General features: G+C 40.1%; 1 protein-coding gene across 3 annotated transcripts in view; it reads right to left on the reverse strand.

Annotated features, from left to right (window-relative positions):
- Nucleotides 1-25,554, reverse strand: part of BTBD7 (BTB domain containing 7) — a 50,058-nt gene extending 24,504 nt beyond the window's left edge. For 2 of the 3 annotated variants that reach the window (XM_021401511.1, XM_021401509.1), the window contains exons 1-3: nt 25,397-25,554; nt 8,475-8,660; nt 2,838-3,917 (exon numbers count right to left, since the gene is read on the reverse strand). In XM_021401511.1, the coding sequence (XP_021257186.1) occupies nt 2,838-3,917; nt 8,475-8,556 (1,162 nt within the window). In that variant the 5' untranslated portion in view covers nt 8,557-8,660; nt 25,397-25,554. Of the gene's footprint in view, nt 1-2,837; nt 3,918-8,474; nt 8,661-10,763; nt 10,968-25,396 lie in introns of all 3 variants that reach the window. The other variant, XM_021401510.1, reaches the window with a different exon arrangement.

Here is a 26,201-nt window from a genome sequence, read left to right on the forward strand (position 1 = left end):
TATGGATAACAATCTCCCACTCCTTAGTGTCACACATTTACCAAGTTCCAGCCACCGGTGGGTGCTAAAGCAGCTGCACTAGCATCCCTTAGGGTGACGAAAAACCCTTCAGCTAGAGAAAGTTAACGCCTTGTTAGCACTGACTCATACAATATATTTTAAAGCAGCACTGACCTATTTTGCATTAATGAAGAGTACTGACTTAGGACACACTGATCCGTTTTGAGAGAAGTTACACTGCTGCTTCAGAACACCTTCAAATTCCTCAGCTGCTCCAGTTTAGATTTCCAGTCTGAGGGAGAGAATTACACCCTGTTCATTTATGAAACAGTGCATAGCTATTCAGCGTCTTAGTGCAGGTTTCATTCACAGTTTAATTCTCTCATTAGTATTCCCCAAGCACACTAATCCTTTTAGCACTTGTATAAGTGCATGCACCAAAATAATCAGATATTGAGAAACTGTACACTTACATCACATTCCTTTTCAACTGATTTTCCTTTCTTGCTTTCAGCTGATCTACGAATTATCCTGCTCGCAAGTAGTATGAACTCATGCACCATACAGGAATGAATCTAACACTACTTCCACTACAGTGAAACTTTTTGCCACTTCTGCACTCGACTTAAACATTAAGTTTCTAGACAAACAACAACAAAATGAAGTCGTTGTTCCTGTGGCAGCATACCTCAGAACAGATCTCCTCTGTTTCCCGACAGTTTTATTTCAGCAGGATTATTTCAACTTTCAGTACCATGTGAAAATTAGTTTCCTAACACCAGCCTCCAGGGAATATACAACAGTTACTGATTAGTTTCCCATATCTTCTATCACTCACAGTTTGATACAGCTCTTAGGAAAACTCATTGACAGGCTGAAGTAACAGAGTCTGATCTATTTCTATAGTGTTAATACATGCTGTTTTCTGTTCATCTCCTCCTTAAGCTTTTTGCTTTACTGTTTGATAGCTTACAGTATTCCATTTGCTAACTAGAAGTTACAGATGTACAGATCTACTGTAAAATGTTATTTTCTCAAACTAGCTTAAGCAAATCCCACTGCTGATCTCAGTGAATTCCATTCTCAGTCTCGCACCCCAAAAGTAAAATTATCATTCCCCGCCACCATGGTCAGAAGTCAGAAGCAACTGCAACATCCCATTACATTTAGTATAGCCATTAAGTTGTCTGAACACCAACTGGTGAAAGAGCAAAGCTCCTGCCACCACAGGAGGCATTAGATCACCAGCCAGTGCTCTGCAGCCTCTGTGACCCGCCAGCCCTTACGTGCAGGAATCAACTTCTCAAGAGCGGAGAGTCCCACAGTATTAGCAAAGTTAAATCTCATAACATCACCTTCAATCAGCAAGACTGCAGGCTTGGTGTACCTCCTTTGAGGACTCCTTTTCTCAACAAGGATCACTTGTATCCTCTGTCCCACACCTCATTTAGCCCCAGAAAAGAAACTGTAAATAAAAGCTGATAAAGATCAGAAATATCAAGACTTGCTATACTATTTGAAATAAACACCATACTTCAATAATGACATTAATACAATTAAAAGCCCTCACATGGCATTTCTTCTGTCTGTGGAAAACACAGATGTATTATCTACAGCTTATAGATGGGAAAAATTTCTTTTCTTCAAGTATGTTGCCAACCACTGACAGCAAGACTCATTATACATACTTACAGTACAAAGTAGTTAGAATGCAAGACTTAAACTAATGGCTTTCAAAAAGAAAACTGACGATTCTGTATTTTTTTTTTACTGTATTCATGGTCTTAAAAGAGTCTTCTTTTCAGAAAGGAATACACACTCTATGAAAGACTGATAAAAACTGCAGATTAAGTAGCTAGCATTTTTCAAAACCTTACACATTGTGTTCAAGCCTTCTCAATTCTTCATGAAGACAAACACCATAATTGATAGCTTCTGCAGATCAGGCTACAGGGTAAGCTACTGTAAGAAGAGTGTTTGAACCATTCAGTGAGAATAGGCATTGCTAATTCTGCTAATTGAGATGCTCAAAGAAATTAAACTCTCCCCATCCTGCAGCAACAGGACCCTCCCTCTCCACATTCTACAATAAGGGTAACTAACACGTAGAATTCCAGCATGGAAGTGACACATTAACAGAGGCGCATTCGCACTCAAGTCAGAAACACTCCTGGATCCCACAGACTGCTTCTACTTATACTTCCTTATTTAAACATTGAAGATGACTAAAGCTATCATACATTTACATTTCAAAAAAAGAGGCACCTGAAATACAAGTGAATAGAACTCCAAGTTTCACTGCAGAAGGCTATTTTACCCGTCTATGGGCACAGTGCAGAGATTGAAGCAAGCGCTTCTCACTTTTTCCCCTTCTGAAGCCACGAGGTAATACAAGCATAATACCCACAGCACATCTTGTCTCTACTCCTGAAGTATGGAGAGGATTACTGGAAGGCAAAACAAAGAAAGACTGCCCACTGACAGTTTACTGGCTGCTACATAGGTAAGGCAGTGTGAAGACAGCTGACTTGCTCAAATGAAAGAAGAGGAGAAAAAAATCTTTTTTAAACTACTGTTTGGACTATTGTGGAAGTTCGCAACCTATTTTCTTTTAATATTGACATTTAGCATTAATGTCTTCTTGAAGAAGTTAAATATTTAAGCTAATCGTGATTAACCACTCTAGTGGAAGGCATCCTTGCCCTTAGCAAGTGAGCTGGAACTAGATGATTTTTAAGGTCCTTTCCAATCCAGACCACTCTACAATTCTGTGAATTGTAAGATAAAAATTGTTCTAATAAGATCATTTATTCTATAGAAAGGGCAGTACTACCTACCTTGTGCAAGCATGTTAAACTCCAAGAACAGTGCTATGTGGTAAAGCTCCATAGCTTCTTCAGCCCTAGTCATGTTTAGTTTTCCTGCAACAAGAGCCTGAACTTCACTTAAGCTGCCCACTGAAGGGCTTGAGTGCAAAACTGAGAGGTCCACCACATCTGTATACATACAGTTCAAGATGACCTTAGCATACTTTTTTGGTATGATAGATTCATCCAATATAATTCTAGTTGGAGTTCGTAGAGTTCGGTCTGTGATTTCTTCACCAGTCCGTATCCTCCTCTGCAGCAAGTGACGAAAAAACGGTGATCGTGATGAAATAATAGCTTTATGAGCTCTGAGCTCTTCTTCTAGACAGTTCTGACTTCCACCGAAAGTTTCAACTAAGTCAGAGTTGGAGGAAAAGCTAAGAACCACATCATAATAGCACATGTAATCGAACAGCGCACGCATGTCAACGTCTAATGAATTTGGTGTTCCAAATTCTTCACTAAGCTGCACAAGAATATCAACGTTCTGGAATCTTGAATCCTCCATGCCAAACTCTCCCGTATAAAGGTAGTGTAACAAAGCCGAAAACATAGGCATATCTATGCCAGCTGTGTTAATGTCCATTATTATTTCTGCCCCATATTCTGGTGAGGAAGAAAGCAGCGTCTTGAAAAACGGACATCTTGCTGCTAATATCGCACGATGCACAGGAAAACAAGTTTCTTGAAATATTAAGTCTACGTCAGTACAATATTTGTACTGATAAAGTTCAGCCATGTCTTTTTGTAGCGTCCTGGCTTCAGGTCTTGCCAAATTAGCTTGTAGGTAAAGTTCCTTTAAGGCTGACGTCCCCTCATATTCTTCTACTAAAGCATTAACATCTCTGACATCCCAGCCTGAGAGCAGCTCTCTCATCTGCTTGGCATGATCAGCAGATCGGCTCGATTTCCGACGCTTAATGAATTTCTTTTTGAGGGTGGCAAGGCCAGAGGTTTTCTTTTTCTTGTCTTGAGGTTTCTCATGGCCATGGTCAAGGCTATAGAGCTTTGATTCACAGCCATAACCTTGATGAGAATAGGATGATGTTCCTGAAAGCAGAAAAAGGACAATTAAACACATTTATCCTTTAAATTTAAAAGAAAAGTCTGTCATACCCACACAGTTCATCAGTCTCTGCAAGTTATGCGGTTTTTCCTTCTCCTCGCACCAGATAATTCAAACAAGTTGAAAACCTGAGTTTATTAAGTATAAACGCCAACTTCGTAATAATATTAAAGTTACTAAATAAGCTATTATTACAGCTTATATTTTGATTTTCTCAATTTGAAGAGACAGGCAGTGCCAACTGATGTAGTTCTGTAGCACATGCACACTTAAAGTAGGAAGATAGAACTGTGGTCATATTACAAGAACCTTCGCTGATGCTTCAATGCTAGCTACACATACAACAACACATTTGTTATTAAAACTGAATTTTTATTAAGGTAGTTAAACTCCAGCTTAAACAGAAGTGTGACTCATTTTAAAGGCCCATTTTCTTGTTTAATTTACAGAATTTTCACTCGAACCAGATGGTGGAAGACTCAGACTTGACAGGGAGAAAAAAAAAGTACAAACCAACAACTTCCAGAAAATATAAGAAAACAAGACATTTGCAAATGGTTAAACACTGTAATCACTTTTGATCTGAAATATATTTTTCAAATTTTCCGTTGGGAACAGTTAGTTTTTTTTTCTAATAAAATTGTTCAAGTTTACTAATTGTTCTCTATTTCAAGTTTTTAAGATCAAAGCATGTCCAACCACCACACAGTTTGTGTGGTCTTCTGTATCTCGTTTCAGCCACTTCTCTCTGGTCCATTTGTTTCAGGCAGATCTGATGTGATGCTACTTTGACAGGGGTCAGTCTGTCAAATTATACACAGCGCTCTTAGCTACCGTGTTATTGCAGACAATTTCTTGAAGCTGGAATAAAACAGGAGCAATTCAAAGTTGTATTTGAGAACATGGCAAATCTAGCAATTTACGATTTCTGTAGATTGTCTTCTTACTTAAGCCTCAATAATTTTAAGTAATCTATACACTGGCTTTTAAATCAATTTGGATGATCTGGGCAAATTTTACTTAATGTAATAGCTTTATCATTCCTTTATTAGTGAAAGTTTAGGGAAGATGCCCTCGTGTCTTTGAGGAAAGACCATTTTAGTCATACTACATTAAGTTTCATTAAACACGTGTCATTAAACATACTGAAGTTTCAAGACATTCAAATCAATTTAAATGAAAATACTAGTAACTTGGAACTACTTTGACAAAGAGATCATAATGCAAAATCCACCATAAACATTCCCTCCTCATGATATACTAGATATTACAATAGAAACGAGGAGAATCAGTTTTCTGCTGAGATAAGCCTGAGAGATGAGCCTAGAATTTCTGCTCCATTTAAAAAAAATTCAGATTACATTTCACAATAGAAATCTAACTACACTTTGAATATTCTGTGATGATTTTGTTATGAGGAACTGCTCATTATTAAGTATTTTGGACTCCAACGGTGAATCTGAGCATGTACAATACACCCTTACGTTCTGTTGAACAAAAACTAGGACACCAGAAGCCTCAATTTCTCCTCCCTGAAGGCTGCCATCAAGTATTACTTGTGCCTGAATCACCACAAGATGCTACAGTACCATCCAAACCTATGCATACCCCAGGATACACTCAGGATTTAACTTCAGAATTACTGTAAACAGCACTATTAACTCCTACAATTAGATAAAACACTGCTGCTAATACAGCTGTCACACAACTGCTTTTTGCTAGAAGCAGAAGAGGAGATACATCAGCACAGTCTCCCCAGTTGGTGATTTGGTATCTCTCAAAGAAGGTTTTGAAGAACAGCTTTTTGACCTACCTGAATTCCTTCAGAAGGCAGCATTAGAATTGGGAAGTAAAAATTTACTCCCCACTACTACAATAAAAGGTAGCAATCTATTGAATGTTACTAGAAAGCCCCCACATCATACTTAGTTTTGAACAGATAATACTTACAAGAAACAGATAACTGCCAAGAGAAACTACTTGGGCATTTGACAATGAATAACAGAATTTGACTAGTCCTTCACATGCCAACACGTTTTTAAATACAGCTCTATAATTAGTTTTTAACATCCTGAGCAGATGTACTACCCCAGAAAATGGTGTGAAATCTGAATACTGTAGACAAACAGCAAGGGATTAACTAGTAAGCTTTTGCTAAAACACAAGTATTCTTTACTGTGAGCGCTTTATTTTTGATTCATCTCCTCCTCAAAATCCGCAAGCAAATTTTCATCTACCTAACCTAGGAAGTCATATTATAACACTGTGCTCTGTCAGATCAGTTCTCTGCTTTCAGTGTTCATCCTATATTTATATTGTAGCATGGTGCAACTTTAATGGTAAAGCAGGATACCTAAAACAAACCCACAGGTCTGAGTAGAGTTTCCAGTAAAAAATTAAGGGAGATTCAGGTTGGACATTAGGAAATACTTCCCTGAGAGAGTGGTCAGGTGCTGGAACGGGCTGCCCAGGGAGGTGGTGGAGTCACCATCCCTGGAGGTGTTCACGAAACATTTAGATATTCTACCGAGGGACATGGTAGAGTGGAAAATATCGGTGATAGGTGGACAGCTGCACTGGATGACCTCAGAGGTCTTTTCCAACGTTGGTGAGTCTATGATTCTAAGGCAACTAATTAATGCACATTACAGAGCTATTACAACACCAGCCCTCATATTTCCAGTTCTGCTTTTGGGCAGTAAGCAGATTTAGTGCCTTCTACATAGAGAAAAAATCTGAAAAAGTTCACGTAGAGAAAAAGTGTGATTATTCTGACAAGCGATTAAAGTCTCAGCCATCAATTTTAGGACAAAACTATTTTCTATTGAGAGCTACAACAAACCAGCTATTCAAACATGAGTCAAGAAAAAGCCAACGACCACAAAGCAGGACAACGGGATACTTGCCAATGTTATATAAAGAACAGTTACTCTACTAGCGCACGTGCAGAAGTGCCACTGAAGTATCAGATTTCCATGAAGAATTTATTTTTTAATTAAATCAGAACACTCATTTTTCACTGCCTAAGAGGAAACAACCACATGCTTTTAGACTTTTATAAAAAAAAAAAGACTCAACTACAACTTTTCAGTAGGTAATGGAAATCTATAGATTTGTGAAATACTAAATACTAGGTATTTGGGGTTTAATACTGAGAAGCATTACCAAAAGCTTCCACGTACAAAAGGACAAATTTTTCATGGAACCTAACAAAGCCTTTGGAACTTCCCCTCTTAAGAGCTGTTTGGACCTGCAGATCTGAAGGGGGTTTCTCTTCAATATAAAGGCAGAGCAAAACTTCAAAGACAGTTTTGGCTGTGATTTTAGAATGAATGTATGTATAAATTGGGACAAATATTTTACTACTCTTAGTTATGATACACTGAAGATACATAAAGCCTTCAGGTCTTCCTTGACACAGCACAAGCACACATATGCAGTTTTTTTTGCCCTGAGCAGAAGTCCTCATATAAAATATAAAATAGCTTGTGTGCTCTCCTCTACTCAGATATCCAAAAGTTAGGAGTGACACAAAAGCAGAGATAAAAACAAAAATTACAAAGCAAGTAGATTTCTCTCTACTAAGGATGTCACTGTTCTTTCAGTGGTGATTAAGAAGAATCACTGCATATTATTAAGTACTGACTCACTGTTGCAAGCCAAGGCATAAAGGAGAAAAGTGTTTATGAAGTATTTATGTTATTTACAGCAAAGATCATTCTTTAGGCTGTCAGGGTGGGTTTTTGTTTTCCTTTTAAACAAGATTATGTCTTCTGAAATAGTGCCATCTTTTAGATTCATCACTTATCTATTTATTATTTATATCATGACAGTACTTAGATCTGCACTGAAGTCTTTTCGTGCTAGACTGAGCAGCATAAAAAGTTGGTACCTGCCCCAGTTATGACTGGGATGAGATAGTAATTTCTTAAGAGCACACTTTGTGAAGTTTCTAGTTAAGCAAAGCCCTTCCTAGTAAATAAGGCGGTTAAGACAGTAAGTAACCCTCCTCTCCTCATCCCAACTTCCAGAAACAGGAGAAGGGCAGAAGAAGTTGTCTTCAGGATTGACAGTTACTTTAACAGGTTTATTACTAGAGGAACCTTTCTGGCAATATGTAATTCCCTCTCCTACTACACACATTGCCAATACTACAGTGAATACTGAAGATCAAGACTGTTCTGTACTCAGAGAACACAGCACAGAAAATCTGAGGAAGAATGCGAAATTGCAGATCCTATTAACAGACAGCAACTGCTCCCTTAGCATGTTAGTCCTCCCTCTATGCCTGAATTATCAAAAAGCACTTATAAGTAATCTGACATCTGTTTACTAGCAACTGGCAGATCAACTTATTGCCTACGTAGGCCAAACAGATATTGGACAGTACCAAATTTCATGCACTACTGAGCTTCAGCAGATACAAGCTGATGACCTAGAAAATAAGAACTGCATAGTATCGCTGCAAGATGTTCAAATACAGTACATATACTATACAGCAATCCATTTACATAAGCAACAGGATAACTGAGAAGAGTTACCTATGAATGTCTGTTGTGCCTGTGAATTTCCCCCTACCCTTGGGGAACATGAGTGAGGGTAGTTAGATGCATTAGCACCCATTTTCTTCAGTCACTCAGGCATTCCGCCTGCCGGCTCTTCAATATATAATCCCATAATCCTTTATAAATCTTCAGTTCCAGATCCAGCATTCTGTTCCTCCATTTCTGAAAAACAAAACCAAGAAGTTACTGTTTTATTATTATACATTTTAGATGAAACAAACTCAGCCTCCAGCACATATGTCTAAGATTTTATTTTAAAGATTATTTAATCCTTCCAATAAAAAGCTAAATCCAAAGATACATTTCTCCTGAGTTCTGTAATTTCCAAATGATTGACAATTCAGTATGACAACATACAACAAAGAACAGGATTGTTATCAAGCTTTTAGCTAACAAGATTTCAAAGCAGGATTTGGTCTAGACTGAACTTGCTCCTTTAACTATACCAAGAAAGACTTTTTGTGCACACTGATGCATTTATACATTGTTATAAAAAAAAAAAAAAAACAAAGTTCAAACATTGTGACTGAAGAAGGGGAATAAGCCTATCTGTTGAGAGTTATACCATCAGTACTGCTTTCAGGTGAACTTGGATTTCACACTAGCCACGTGTCTCTCTCTCAGCCCTACTTTTCCAAGTCAGAACTTGCGCCTAGAAGTAGGTTTATAATATTAAAAAAATAATAAAATAAAAGTAATAATTTATCCATTATATAGATTAAAACTATTCCTTTATTAAGCAATTGAAAATGTTGTAGGAAGTCAATCCTGAAGAAATTTGAACAAAGACTTGCGTCACATACACAAACAAGCACATTCTAATTTCTTATATTAACAGTGGTAAAACACTGATACTATGGAAGTGAAAACTATCACTGAAGAGTTCAATTGATTGAAAAGGCACATGTGCACCCTATCCAGATCACAAACATACATATTAGGAAGAGAAATATTGAGTCTGAAAAGTTCTTAGTATAGGCTCAATTCTCTTTAGATTGAACAGTGAACATACAGCTTAATTCCACCATGTTGGCACAGGTGTAGCCACACCTCCTGCATGCTACCAATTTTCTGCAGGCACCTCCTGCTTGCTAAACTACACAGCTACACTGCATGCAGGAGCAGTGTTTCAAGGAAGTTGTAGCACAGTACCTCATCTCTTCTCCCTACCTTAATAATTCATTTATTTCTGGCATGAGCTCAGAAATGGGAGTTTTTGTTCTGCTGGAGAGGTGAGATATGATGCTAATTAGAGGCACACCTGGCATCTCAGACACAAACACAGTATTGCAGAAAAGATAGTGAAGAACAGAAAGTGAGAAGCCAGGAGAAGCTGTAGATAGCTGTAAGCAAGGGGTGGGGTCAAAACAAGCCTCACGGGACTTGAGGGCTGTTTACATGAGGAGGAAAGGTTTGGATGAGATACCAGCATAGGACTGACATATTATCAAGCACAGCTGGAAATAATGCACCCTGTTATCTGATGCCTAGAACAAAGTTCCCAGGAGCAGGCCATGTAGTATTTCTGTGGTCAGCAAGTATTTTCAGGAAGGAATCACAATGCCTCACACTAGACATGACGTATGGGCAGAATCCCTACTGTGAAAGGGCTTATAGTCCAGGTCTGCGTCACAAAGCTGTAGCCTGTTACCGCTATCTGAATTCCACAAAGGCAGAAAACAATACAGCACTTCTACCAGCACTGCACTTTGACAACTGCCGACCAAGCACAGGCTTGCCAAAGCACAAAGTAGGAGCTCCTGTATCTAGCTAGGTGCCAATTTCTTATAACCTGGTGCTTCTCTTGGCCTTGTCTCTAAGCGGATTCAGTTCACCACAGGTCGAGAAAAATAAAATGCCTTTCTGCTGGCATAGAAAGACAGACCAGTATGAAACTGGAACCAGAACATACATGAAATGGGGAACAACACATCAGTAAATCTCAGCAAACACAAGCTGTTGGATCAGTTGACTCTTATTCAATACTTTTCTCCTCCCCCCCATAGAAATAAGCTAGCTATTCTAGAATAATGATACTCATACAGATGCAGACCTCTTCTCCATACAAGAAAAATTCCAGAGATTTAAGGAAAACCACACAGAAAATAGACTTCATCAAAGCAGCAACTCTCCCAACTGATTTGCATACCCATACAAATTATGTTGTGTAGAATTTACATCTATTTCTATACGGAATTAGTTGCATTTAGTACAAGCTTTGTGGAGATAAGAGTAGCCTTTCAGTTCCAGTTCCAATTGTCTTACAAGTAAGGGCTGGTATCCTGGGTATGCTGGGTAGATAGCCCAACAGCTTTCCTTTTCTCAGCTAAAATTGGACTTGGTTCATTTGGACAGAGTCCTGGAATAATGCCACTGCCATTCTACTTTCCACTTCAGTGTTCATCTGTGATGCAGTAACTCGTCCATTAGATGTCTACTAACATTTTTCTTCCTGGCATGGAAAAGAGCCTAGGAGTTGAAAATAAAAAAGGAAAAAAGTTTTTTTGTTTCGTTTTGCTTTTACTGCCAAACATTCGATACATGCAAACAAGTCTCAGGTTTGAAGTTAATATCTTACACCTTCTTCCACTGGCAAGAAGGATGCCCCAGAAGATGAGTAAAGAGCATAATCAAGAAATAGAACAGTTTGTTACCATTAGACATACAGTGCCTGAGTTTACAAAACACAATTTCAGTTTACTGAAAATGTGAACATTACGAACAGCTCCTAAAATATCCAGTATATAACGCAATTTTACGTAAAGGCTTCCACAAGAGCATTGTCACACAGTACACCCAGGACTATATCATACAGAATGAATTCACTCACTAAACTTAAAATATGCAATTTAATTTTACAAAATATAGGACCACGCAAAAATAGTGATAACCAAACACACCAGGTTTCAGTGAAGAAGGAAAGAAATGCATTTCAGCAGAACAGGCACTACGGTCAGTCATTCTGTTAATCTACGTATGCCGAAATTACTTGAGCCTCCTTCCAAATCTAACCATGCACTGCACACACAGACACCTGGATGCTGGAAGACTTCCCTAGAGTATTTTGAATCTTGAACTCAAATAAATCCTGGTTACGAAGCATATTGTGCCCTATGGCTCTAAAGTGATCATAGCTTAATCCCACTACTGTCTTTAACCTCCTTATCTGCTGAAAATGCAGTCTTTGTACAATGGAAATTTTGAACAATTGAATTTTTGAATGACTAATTGACCATAGTCTGACAAATGTGCAAATCCATACAGAATCCTGTTTGATATTTATTTTCGAACCAGTCAAGCAATTAACCTTTACTGTTTCACAAAAATATACAGGATGATAGCGAGATGTAGCTAATACATCTGAAAGATTCTAATGTGGTTTAGTACTGTACAAAAGCAAGGAACAGATAGTGTTCTTCATTATTTGAGACTTGAAAAGTATTATTTCATTATTTACCGGATAGGAAAAAAAAATCCAGTAAGCAAAACACCAGAACTTAAACCACATCAGCAGTTACACACACAAAAGGGCAAGAAAAAGCAGATATAACTAGATTACAAAAGCAACTGCATTGGATGTTCTTTGTGTCAAATCATGCATTCCAGCTACCACAAAGAACCCTTTAATAAAGTTGACCATGAATTTTAAAGCAGTTGCTTTTTCATAAAGTACTATGCAAGCCTGTTAAAGAGAAGTAGCCCTAGCCTTTTATTTCTAGACCTATTCAGACTCACAGCGCTGAGCTATAGAAAAAAGTAATGCAATCTGTACTACTTTTCAGCATGTCCTTTGGGGAATGAGAGCACAAGTTAAAAGAATTATATTCAAATAAAATATAAAGGCATGTAGCTTTGAAGATACACACATCCTAAAGAAAAAAAATGAAAACACTGAGAAGCGTGTTAGCAGTTGTAAACACACAAAAGGTACAGAAAAAGCCATCTTTGCAGAACTATCTTTATAGAACAAAGTAGACTTTTTTCTGATCAGCAAAGCATTTCAGAGCACAATATGAATGTGTCACATCCCAGAAGCAATTAAGTGATGTCATCTGCAAATAGCAACAGGTCAAACCACAAACAGAGCTGAAGAGATATTGGACATCAACACATTGTATTTAGAGGTATATCAAAGATGTTTCAGCGCTTAAAACAACACAGGCAAGCTGAATCACAGCAGTATAATGCCACATGTAATAGGAAATTCCTCCCAAGAACTTCAGTATTTTTCTTTATATTCTGACACACGATCTCTATACTTCACTGATCCTTCCAGTTGGTTGCAAGCACCTACCAGCTCACTGGAAGCCTATTCTGACTGACGATACTCTCATTATAGACTTCACTAACACTCAGAGGTTCAGTTCAAAAACACTTTTAGCAAAATCAGCAAGAACTCAGTTACAGTCTCTTGAAGTGAAATAACTGCCTTTATTCTTAAAGGACTTCCTACTTTTAGAAATTCACTTGAAAGTAACATCAGTGCGATTCAGAACAGAATAAAGTTAAAAAAAATCAAAGAAATCCCATCCACCAGATCTTTATCAATATCACTGAACAGAGCAATTAGGTGTAAGCATGCCCACTTACAGAGAAAATTAGACAATTTCATTTTAGCTCATCTACAATAATCGCATGTTACTTTGACATAATATCATGTTACACTTTGAGAAACTTAAAAGATTTTCAAAATCCTACTGTGAACATCTTTTTGGTTTTTTTTGTTGTTGTTGTTGTTTTTTTGTTTTTAAGAGAAGGAAGTGAACAGATCAAGCTTTATCACTTCTATCCAAGTTCAGGACAGCACTCAACTATCTTGTCAGGCAGCAACTTCCAGCTGCCCATCCTTTAGCGCAGCAGTACACATGAAAGGTATCCTCAGTCATCTGCTCTGGGAGAGACTCCACAGAAAAGGCAGCATTGGAACAAAGGTAAAAACCTTTATGTGTTATATTTCAAAGTGTTTTTATTCAAGTAGCCCATCTGTCAATGGGATTGGTGCTCTTTGTGAGAAACAGCAGCTAACCTGTACAGATATTATAATTTTCGAGGTTCTATTCTATTGTTCTTTGAGACTTCCCCATAAAGATCCTTGTTCCATTCAGAAAGGGAATTCCTCCTCTTGCTTGAGCTGTGACCCACTTAGAACACAAGATGCTGTTTTAAATTAGTAAGACAGGGAAATCTTGGCTCAAACCCCAACCATATGGAAGATTCGTCTCCAGATTTTAGCACTGCTGCCTCTCACATCAAGTACCATCTCAGTGGGATATACCCTACAGTCTCCTCCTACTGGAGATGTTTTCCCTGTTTTTCCAAGCCCAGTAATTTCAGAGTCATTCACTCCGAATGAGCATCTGGGAACTTCCTGAACACAACAGTGCCTATAAATCCAACTCACAGTTCGCATTCAGTACAATTCCTCTGTGAGTACAATGAGGTTACTAATAAGGCCATCTGAAATGCTACGCTCTGCATCTATCTGCTTTGATATAACAAGCAAGCAGCACCTGTCTTTTTTACAATTTGTCATTTTCATTTTGCCTTCAAAAACAGCACTCTTTTGATCACAGCCTATGTTCTTTTATTAAATCCTACAGCCTTAACAGGAACAGAAGCCTCTGACACTACCCGGGGTTTGCCAAACAATAACTCCAGCATCACAATGCCAAAGCAGACCCACATACCGCTTCCAATGTGAGTAGACTCCATTTCTAAGTTAGTTCACAGGTTATCTCTATAGTCTTATTCTGGCTGCAATCAACACATGATCCTACTGGCCAGCCACTGTACCAGTTACAGTTTCATCTTGTGCTATTTCTGTTGCTTACAACCATTAACAACATAATTCCTCAGAACTCCAGTGTTTCTACATAATCATATACCTTCCTGCACATGCCTCTATGAGATATTTGGTGGAAGAATAACATGGATCTCAAGTACTTCCACTGAAGTCTTCCTCCTGTGGCCAAAAAAGCCACCAACAGTATTGGTGTGCATTCAAAACAATTTCCACTACATCCTTCTTAATATACTCTCATGATTTTGTTTTGAAAGTCATCCTTCCCGCACAGCTTTTTGTTCTTACACAGTAGCACACTCCACCTGCACAGCCCTTGCTTTTTGATATAATAGTTTTGTAGCACCAATTGTTAACACCATTTCTTATGCTTTTAGGGAGTAATGGATTCACCTATTTACCATACAGAAGCTGGAAGATGGAACACAAAGACCCAGTAAACAACTCAAAAAGTAATTGAGTCTAGTCCATTGGATGGCATGCATCAAGTATTTTTATGAAAAAAAATTGATTTTTCCTTGTCTGGGAAAGGATTAAAGCACGGTCATAAAACAGCAATTTCAACTGCAGTGGAAGTAAGAGTTTCTACAATAGTCGCAAGCCACAACAAGTATCAGATCCAGCCAAAACCATCCCATTCTCACTTGAAAACACACAAGCTGATGTACAGAAAAAAAATAAGTTGGTTAATTAATACTGTGTTTCCACTCACATTTCTTCAGCAGCAGTCACCTCATCTACTAACGCCATCTGTACAAAGCTCCTCCATTTTGTCAGCAACCAAATAAGGGAAATCTCTTCTACAGGGTTTTCCTCCCCAGCGTGGCTAGTTCCCTGTACCAGTTTTCTGAATGATCAGAGGCATGTCACAGGAGGTAAGAAGAGCAAGAAGTCATCAGAAGGCTTCCTGCTCCCCATAGCCAAGCACAACATTCAGTTTGACTAAAATTCCATTGGCACAGCCTTCAAAAATAAGCATTCCCAATCCCATGCACTCATTCCTATAGTAGAGCTGTCCTCTTCTCATTCTGGCAAACATTTTTGAAACAACATAACCCACACCAGGGACCTGACAGTTTGTTTTTGATCCTCTGGTGTGGCTGGAAGTAGCTCTGCCCTTCAAGTACAGCACTGCCACTTGTCCCCATTCAGTCATCTGTCACTCTAAATTTAAGCATCTTAATGGAAGCAATTACAAGAACTCTTTCTTCCCCCTCTTTTTTTTCCCCCCTCAACTACAAAGCTCTAAGAAATTAGAAGGAAGAAAGAGATTTCCCTCAAGTTAGCTGCAAACCTAGGGCAGAGCTAGCAGAAAACGGTGAGGTATGCAGTGCTGACTGCTGCAAGGACTCACCATGGAAGTGCTTCACTTACAAAACACCCAGCATCAAGCTGGTTGAACCACAACTTCTCCTTTGGCCTGCACTTCTGTTCTGTAGCAGTGCAGTTTGTTCTTCTCAGCTAGGCTGTGGTTAACAGCCCTTCAGGTAGCAACCACTGCTGAAGATGTCCCATTGAGGGGGACAGGGCAGCTTTTTTTCAAGACCTGGAAGATTTAAAATATGCACGTGCATCTGGGTATTAGTCACGTGGGAAGAACACAAATACAAGCTTACATGTTCTGCTAAATCCAGCAAATTCTTCTGCTGCTGGGGTGAAGCTAAGTAAATACACAGGTCCCCCGCCCATCAGATCTTGACACCCAGATGATCCAGCACTACCACTGACTTCAAGCAAACAATGAGACATACCTTCCCACACTCTTTTGCTCTAGTCAAGCAGTTTTTCTGCTTCCCTTCACACAGGGTTTACCTGATCCCAGAACATGTCACTTAGGATGGCTGATCCATCACACAGCTACCTCAGGGGGTGACAGGTAATGCAGGAAAAAAAGAGTTCTGCAGGTCTGTCTGACAGTCAACCACAACTGTAACAGGAACCCGTAAGCTATCAATACAGAGGGAGCAGACAGTTGCTATTATGCTGCCTCACAGCTACACAAAGCTCTGTCCTCACAGTCATTGATTTAATTCTCTGACCTCAGGCTCAGCCTCCACAAGTGACTTGCCTGGTCCCGCTGCAGGGTCAGAACCCTCCTGTGCTGTTTCCAAGGCTCAGGTTTTGGTGTTAGCAAGCTGCCTCTTCTCCCATTTCTTAACAACCCATGGTAGTCTCTTCCAGGTCTAGCCTACAGTCGAAGCAGGCAGCCATTTAAAGATGAGTTAATTACTGCGTAAACACTGTGCGCAGTTCATCTGAGAATTTGTCAGCTTCCTGCAGACCACTGATGCCTTGAGGCAGTCTGATATTCCAGGTCAAGCCCACAAGCTATTTTCCTTTTTTTTTCCCCCCCTCTCTAGATATTTCTGAAGTACCAAAACACAATTTACATGGTAATGTCACACGTCTGTACAAATCAAGTTACTGCTGTAAATAAGATTTTAAACAGTTATTGAAAAGCTTGTATATTTAAAAGATTTTGGTTGGGCTTTTCTATCAAGGGAGAATTTAAAAGCCACACTGACTTCAACATCTAACATATACATCATAACATCTGATGCCAAGAATTTTTCCTACGCCACACACTTCAAAGGTTTCAGCTGTCTGAAAACAGACAATGTAATAAGAGCACAAACAGTAACAAAGACAGTAGCGTTATAGTGCCTCTCCTCAAGAAAACATCAGGTATGTCCACAAACTATCAAAATCCTCAAAAAAAAAATTACACCACCCCTTTAGGTACCTACACTTAGATTCCATGCCACCATAGCCAGAACTAAATGCTCACAAAATCTGATGTTTGTTCTGCCCAAATATAAAAACCTACTTCAAATGGAACAGAAAAGACTTCCACTATGATATAAGGCAGCAACTAAAGAAGGAAAGGCTTGGTCAGAAAACCAGTCTAGTAGTTAGCTTGCAATTAAGTTGAATCTTTCTTTACATTCTCCTCTTGGCAAAAAGGGGAAGTTAAGTCTTCCAGATTTCCTACAAGCTCTCTCTGCATTTCTAAAGCATTCATTCTTTAATCTCGTGAAATGAACATGCAGGTTCTACAGAAGAGTCAAAGGAGTGATGCACATCTTGATGTTCAATAAAACTGTGTAAACGAATGATACGAATTCAGCAATAGGTACACATACTTCATATGTACAGACATTAAGATGACAGTTACAACAGTTTGTTGTGTGTTTTTTTAACTATTTGCTAAAGCAAACCTGCCCTTTGAGCAAACTGATGATAGGCCTTAACTCTGCTCTCTCCTTTCTTAAGGTTAAACTTTTCAGCTGCCCTAGAACATCACAAAAGTAAGATTTTACTAAAAAATGAAATAAAAAAATAGAGCAAAAGCAAAACTGCTGGTTTGTATTCTTTAGAAGTATTTCATTAAAACAACCTTTTATTCTTCATCTTATTTTATGCCAAAGTTCACTCATCTTTCCTTGATACTACTATTCCTGCACATTCAAAGCAAGAAGTACAGGAAGAAGAGCCTTTGCAAGTTCATACTACACTTATCGAACCTTCTTCAATTCTTCCCATATTTGAAGATTTCATCAGTATATGGAAAAACTTCAATATTGCTGGGGGGGGGGGGGGGGGGGAAGCGCAGTCTTACTTCCATCTGTACCCAAACAGCCACTCTAATCAGTTGGCAATATATATATAGCCATATATATATATATAGACTATATATATATAGGGGGGGAAAAAAAATATATATAGGGGGAAAATATATATATAGTCTATATATATATATAGGGGGAAAAAAGCAAGTTTTTCTTCCAAACTTACAACATGAATGAAGCACAAATTAACAAGATGTTTAAACAAGCATTCTCAAGACTGTCAAGAATCGCTAAGGGCTTAATACACTTCAGCCCTGATGAAGGCAAAACCTAGTCATAAGGTGCCATTTTCTAAATGACTTCTTCAAAAAGAAAGTTAGGAGCTGAAAAAAATCAGAATGAAGGGAGAAGGAAAGTAGAGCAGAAAAGTAAAGATTCCTAAGGGTGATGGAGGAGAATTATCTAGATGGTCACAAGCCTGTTACTCCAGACTGGTAATTTTTGAGCCAATAATGACATGAGTAACTACACAACAACAGAAATAGTTTAGTTTCTTTGAGATATCTAAAGTATCTTGAGAAACACGCAAGACAAAATGACCAGTATTTTCCTTAACATGGAAAAGCCCCAAGCAGTACGGACAAGTCTTTCGGGAAGTTTGATTTAGGGCTATACTTCTGAGCATTACTGCTTTCAGAAACCTTGTAGTTCAAGCCTGAAAAGCACCTTAGTAAGAGTCCAGGTTACAGCAAGAATTTAAGTTTTCAAGTTTAAATTCAATTACTTAAAGAAGCAGCTGTTTTGATCCTGTGCAGAAATGTATTACGAGTCACTTTACCCAGAGTTACCAAGTCTTCAGTTTCACATCTTCAACCACAGAGCCCATTACAGAGGGGATAATCTTGTACTGTATAACAGCCTCAGTATGCTAAAAAGTTATTTTGGTATTTCAAGTCCAAATGCATCTTTCCAAAAGCATTCAATGAAGGACTAAAACCTACAGAGATTTAATGATCAAGAAGCAGCAGGTACACTGTCTGATCCAAACCATGTCATATTTTTAAGAGAGAGAAAATTGTCCCCTTAAGTATCACCTTTGATTAAAAAAAAGAAGTTAGAATTTCAGATCCCAACTCTGCTAAGGCAGTAAACACATATCCCTATCCAAAATTTAGATAAGCTAATTACACAAATCATGCATGGAAAATAAACTACAGAGGAGACAGAGATACTTAGTACATTTGGGCTGGAGGAGGGGAGGGAAGCATTGGGGGCAGACTTACCATAAAACTGACCAGCAACTCCTCATTTTCTTACATACACTCCTTTGTAGACACTATGGTGCTTGTGTCCAGTACAACGGTACCAAGTGTAGCTGTCTGGGAGGTGAGGAGTACTAACACAGCTTAGATTCCTCCCTGTCCAGCATTAACGCCGTAACTACATTGAATAATACAAAGCTTCCTGTCTTCAGTGTGCATTTTGTCAACTCACCATTTTTCTGTCATGACAGTGCCTGAAGCACAATAAACCCATCTTAAGATTTTCCTACGAGTGGCTCGTTACAAACTGATTAAGGTATCTTCAACTTAAAGTGAAAGCATAAGCAATTTGATTGTATTTTTTTTTTTTTAACTGCAACCATTTCCACAATGACTTTTAAAAAAATCCACAAACCTATAAATGTGAAAATCTCTAGAATGAGGGCAGAGATTATGTATTTACGTCACCTCTTCAGACATCTGAAACTGAAATGTCCATTACAGGATAGATTAAGGTATAAGGCATCAGCCTTTAACACATTTCCATATCTGATTAGGCTTTTTTTTTTTTAATGGAAAATAGAAAATTTCACTTTGCGTATGTCTATACCCCCACTTCTTCAAGAGGAAATGTTCTGGTCATTCAGCTAAATATCACAGGCAGCTTCTGAAGTAGTTCGCCTTCTGCGTATTTTAAGAAAGCAAACATCTGGGTAGATGAGACAAATCCCCTAAATGTCTCCAACTGGACAAGGAATTTCAGCACAGACTCCCATTAAACACTACAGAATCTACACAGATGAGCGCTACAATCACAGCAGCAGAAAGACTTCAAAGAGGGCTTGCATTTTCTTAGACAAAGTCAAAGAGCATAAAACTGACAGCAAATCTGGTTCTTTAGTTCCAGCAGGCAAGGAAACAGGTTTTTTTCCACCTATCCACATCAAGAATCATCATGAAAAACAAAAAGCAGGAGAGAATCAAAAGGGTATGAAGAATAACGTAGCACAAGCCCAGAAAACATCATCTAACTGGTTTCTGATCAAACTTATTGTTTTAAAATTCCAAGCAGCATTTCCGATTTTGGTGTCAGGAAAAAAATATGAAAAGGAACTTTAATCAATTATACTGATTACTGTAAAAGCAGTTAGAATAACCTACCCATCACTGAAGTGTTTTACATATTTCACTACAGTACATACACTCCGGGTAGCAAATGATAAGCAAAGTAGCATTCCAATTTCTCCCTACTGCAAAGTAGTCTACCAAGTCATTCATAAACACTGACTTGCATATAAAGAGGTGCAACTTTACTATAGTATGACGCTTTTACAAGACATCAATACTCTTGCTCCCCGTATTCCAAACATGAATTCAAATCTTAGCACTGAACTGGAAGAAAGGAGTCTTCTCTGATACAAAGTAAATTCTATAAATAAATACTACAAAACCAACACAAATGCACACAGACATTCTGCAGCTCCACTGATCACACAGAGCTTCCGCGAGTACAGAGTCACAAAACGCATAACTAAAAGATCAAGTAAAAGTCATTAAATTGTTTCAAGCAAAACTTCACAGTTTAGTCCTAGTTCCCATCAGTAGAAGCATAAAATGGCTTTACAGCGCAGTGGTTTTAAACAGACTTTGGACAAGGCTTCCAAGTTCGAACAGGATCTCACACGCTCTTAAGTAACTTGATCCATGTCTAAAGCACTTTCCATTGGAAGACAGTCAGGATTTGAAATGATGAAGAGTGTCAGGAAAGGGAAATTCATCTTAAAAGCCCCAAGACAGTATCCTAAAATAATTCCATATCAAAGAGGGCAGTTAAAAAAAAAAAAAGATGCCTGGCAGTAACTGCAACACTAGATAAAGATTCTTGAGAGATTTGAAAAAAAAAATTCTGTTTATAATATCATACAGTGTTGTCAGTCCACTACAGGTAAGAAAAACAAAGAAGGAGAGATAAAATATCCCATCCTTCATATACAGGAACAACTGAACAGACAGTGAAGTTGGAACACTATACAGAACAAAGAACCAAGACAATATTTGTGCACAAAGATCAAGCAGGACTTAACAACCAACCAGACACACGGATAACAGCTAGTGCTCGAATGTCAAATCTGAAAAAACAAAACAAGATCTCCTGAAGATACTTCAGAAACTTAGGAAACTGATCTAGAAAAACATTACCTTTGACTTGTACCCATCCAATTTTCCCCTCCACACTCATCATTCTAAAGGCTGTTTCTACCTAATCAGGTTTGACAGCTGTTAGAATATTTTGGATGCTATACCACTCTGGTAAGACATGGTAATTCCTATTTTCCATTTAGAGAAATAATTTAAATCTACAGACATCAGAAAATCTCCAGCAGGCTGAAAAGTCATCTGAAAGCTTACAAGTTCTACAAGCTGTTAAGGTACACAAAAAGTTACACCAAGTAGAACTAACTACAGCATTTTCACACAATGAACTAATCAAATCGGATTTAAATTTAACTGAGTATTTAGTTACATATGTACTTCCACCCAACACACTTTAGGCACAGTCCCACTTACAGATCCCTTCTACCTACCCTGCTTTGCCTCTACACTATGGCAGCAAGTAAGCTTTCCACAGAAATACGATGCCCCAGATCTAGGGCCTTATCTAAAGCTGTTCTGTGTTTTAGTTGTTTATTTTTCAGACATCCGTTTCCAGAATGAAGCCATGTAAACAGCTTTACCAGTGCAGATGAGGAGACTGCAGGAAGCAGGAAAAAGCAGCTGTGGACAAGTGTTTAAGCTAAACATCTATCTAGAACCTCACATGCATCCCAATAAAGCAAGAGTGTTCTGCTCTAGTCCCAAGGACAAGAAATTGAGAGAACTCAGATCAAGTTGGTTGCAGGTAAAATCTCTGGCACAAACTCCTATCAGAACACTGGAAACAAACAAGCCAAAAGACAGAAATAACAACATTGTGAAAAAGATGCTAAAGCTGCATGGAACTTCAGGCAGTAAGCTATGAAATATGCTGCATATACCACCACTGGCATTCAATTCCTTCCTACCCATTTTTCTTCTTGCCCATTTCTACTCTCACCAAGACAGAGCATTGACATGGTCTACATAAAACACACTTTGGATCTCCTAGCACCCATTCATTATGCAGAAGGCATCATTACAATTGGCATCCTGCTTAGGAGATGTGCAGGACAGACTGAATAGGCTCAAAAACTAAGACCAGCCAACTCTGCAGTCCCTTCACGCTATAGTTCAGGCACACCAGTAAGCAACAAAGGAGATAATGCTCTAGAAATCCATAGTTGCTTGTACTCAAAGATACACTGATAAGCCTCATTCTTGAAAGAGCTTGGGTAATGAAACCAAGATATAGTAATTATATGACTCACTAGAAACTTAGATGTGAACAAGGACTCCCAGTCTGCACTAGAAGTCTGTACAACAGGTTTTCCAGTCCTGTTGTTCGAGAAAGTGGCACAAGTAGTGATCTAGTAGTAGATATAAAAATTAATGTAAATGTGTTCAGAAATGCAAAAAGAAAAATTAAGACCAAACCTAGCAGTTTTCTATCGGGATTTGCCACAAGAGCAGTCAGACTTTTATTAGCTGTATGAGCACGTATTTCTTCTTTGGAAGTTGGAATAATGTGAACTACATGCAGTCCATGTGGGATGTTCATAGGATGTTACATCTTTTCGACTCTGGAAAGCAAGCACAATTACCTCTGTCATTGCTGTGGGGCTATCAGAGCACATCTGCTTTTTCTTATACATGGTACAATACATCAAGTCCAGACTAGTATAGCATATGCCAACTAGGGTTGGCATCACTCATCCTCCTATGGCCATGCGCAGGACCACATACAAACTGTGACAGCACCAATGCAGCATGCAAAGGAGGACAGAGGAGGACCGTGACCAAGCCTCTGGTTTAGTTACCGTCAGTGACAGGTGTAAACCTGATACCAGATATGCAGCAACTTGAAAAGCTTCTTTCAAAGCCAAGCTCCTATTTTGTTAGTCTATTCATCAAGTTCTGACAGCTCCACTGAATTGTATTCAAACAGCTGGCTGCAAAAACAGCGTATTCTAGTATACTTAAAGAATGAGAAACGTGCCTTCATAATGCAAAGTTCTGAGCTTCCCAGACAAGCTTAAAAACAGGAAAAAAAGAAATTAAAAAAAAAATCACAATGACAAGTCCATGCAAGTCTTCTAGGAGTGCTTATAAAAATAATTCTTTCATGTATGACTCTTTGCAAATAAGTCAATGCCAACTATAAGCATTACAACACTACTGTATCTATGACTCAGCAAGGGAATCTGGAAGTATGAAGAAAACTCCCTCATATTATTAGGAGAAAAGGATTTTATGAAACCAGCAGCTACAATAATGCCACAAAAAGCTAACCAAGATGACTTGTGTCTGAGCTCCCGGTATGTTTAAACACACAAAATTAGATCAGAGAATCAAGCCCATTCAGCTTGCACCCCAGCTAAAGTTTGAAAGCAAGAAAAACAATGCTTAGTAGAACTGAGTCAAAACACAAAGGATTCAATACTTTCTTCCCCCTTATCTCCAAAGAAGAGAAACAAACACTGGCTGCACGTTCTATGTGAAATGTTTACCACTATTTCCAAGATCACCTGAATGCAGTTCAGCTGTGGAAGTCCAACTAATCTGAACAAAAACAGACAGTAATTGGCAGCTTAATATTGTAACTGAAGACACAAGCCGTATTCACCAGGACATAGATTTACAGGTAAGCATGAATTGATACTAATGTTTATACAAAGTTATTTGGTGCAGCAAAGTAGCAAGTTCTTACATGGATCACTCACATTGCAGTTGATCAACTAAGACGACTTAGCATTAAGTTATTCTGTGAGTGGGGAGAACACCACAAGCCATACCTTTACAATACATGATCTTAATTTTAAACCATACAGTCAGAGCCTGCACACTACTAAATAAGTGACACTTGTTCTGCATCCTCAGAAACAGCCTCTACAGAATTAGTTTTGTTATGTTGGCACTCAACTTTCAGTCAAGAGGATGGCAGAAAGAAAATTATTTGCCCTGCTTTCTTAATCAAAAGGCTCAAGTAGAGAGAGATCAAAACTCCAGGGATCTAAATAGGAATCCCCTTCCTCACAAAAAGCAGCATACTACCACGGAGCAGCGGAGAAGGTGGTCTAAGGTTTACATCTGAAGCAATAAGGAAGACTCAGAAGAATAATCCTCCTCCTCAACACCTTTCAGACAATGCTGGTGAAGCCTTAAGTCATCGAGCTGCTCAAGAGCCTCAACAAAGTTACTAGCACTGAAATTACTATATCCAAGATTCTATTTTTATTTTCCCCAATTCCAAATGAAAACAGAGCATGCAATATGTGGTAAAACTTGAGGTGACCGCATCTCAACAGTGCATCTGCCAAACACTTCAGATGCCTGTATTACATTACACCGGCTTGGAGCAAAACCTCAAACAACGCTGCGTTCTCGGGGCTAAATTCTCACACAAAGTAAATGCATAAATCATGGGCTCAACGAGCACTTGGTGACCTTTCTGCTGTATTTTACGTTAGCGCCTCACTTGCGTGTCCTCTCTCACCCGATGGCCTCAGAAGAGATGCAAAGGGCGAGCAAACAGATGCACAAACCGACACAAGACCTTATCTCACTCGCAGCAGGAATATTCCAGAGGCACAGCGCGCAGCTCACCCAGAGCCCCGCAACTTTCCTCAGGAACAACACAGGAACGGGAGCAGGACGCGCTGCGTTCCTCGGGACCGCCCGCGAGCAAAGGGCTGAGCCGGGCGAGGCAGCGGGGAAACTCCGGAGCCGGTCCCGGAGCCCCTGGGCACGGCCGCTGCCGGACGGAGCTCCGCACCCACACCCTGCGGGGCCCGAGCCCGCACGGCGGCGGCAGCGCTGCTAAGGAGCGGCCTTAGGGCTGGACCCCCGCGCTCCAGCCCGGGGCTACCCGCGGGCCGAGCCCGCCCCACTCGCTCGCACAGCTACGGGAACGGCCGCTCCCCCCCACGGCGGGGGCCCCGCGGGCCCGCACACCGCGACGAGGCAGCCCCGGGGGAAGCCCGCCCGTGGCCGGAGCGCGGCGCTGCGTCCCGGCCCCAGGAGCGCCGCCGGGGGGTGGTCGGCGGTCTCACCCCCTGCCCGCCCCCGCCGTGACACCGAGCTCAGCCCCCCTCCCTGCCCGCCTTCCCTGCGCGGCTCCCCATGACACCTCACCTCCGGCAGCCGTTCGCCGCCGCCATCCTCCCTGCTCAGCGCCACCCGCTCCCTCCCGGCCCCGCTTCGGCCGCCGCCATTTTGATTCAGAGCCCCAGCCTCGGCCGGGCAGGGGGAGCGGGCAGGGCGCATGCGCAGCAGCGCTGCGGAGCCCGGGCCACGTGGTCTGCGGGAGGGGCGGGGTTGGGGTGGCAGCGGTTGAGTGGAGCTGTCATGGCGGCGGAGCAGGGGGTGTTTATGTTACTGGGCGCTTGCCCTTTCACGGCCGTGATGTAGTGGGAAAGGGGAGAGCAGAGACGCTCCGTGGTACTCTCTGCTGGTGGGGATGCCACGTCTGGGACATAAAAGCCCGCGGAAAACCACTAGAAGGCGTTATTTGTGGAGCGCTCGCGGATTCTAGTCAGCCCCGGCTTGTGGTCGTCGCTTGGCATGCAGCAAAATGGAGCGTGGTGTGGCGCGACGTTGCGAGGGAGAGCCGAGCCCAGCCTGGGGAGACGCGTTTCGTTCCTGCCAGCAGCCCTTTTGCCACGTGTGCAGATGTAGCTTGGGTTGCGTGGCGGGTTTCACGCGTTGGTTGTACCCGGGTACACCAGTGGAAGTGGTTTATCAGCACACGTTCTTTGTCCTCGAGACTTCCATAAGCTGCTTATATCAAGTATGAGCTTTGCTCCTTGGGCTTTCAAACTGCTGTGAGCTCATTGCAGGCAGGCCACAGCTTTATTGTTCATACTTAAGTGTATAATAGCCTGGAAATAAATATGTACTGCTTTCCCTCTTCCTTCTTCCTCCCAGCATTGTGAATTAG

Source organism: Numida meleagris, chromosome 6, assembly GCF_002078875.1.
Source record: "Numida meleagris isolate 19003 breed g44 Domestic line chromosome 6, NumMel1.0, whole genome shotgun sequence".
Taxonomy (NCBI): domain Eukaryota; kingdom Metazoa; phylum Chordata; class Aves; order Galliformes; family Numididae; genus Numida; species Numida meleagris.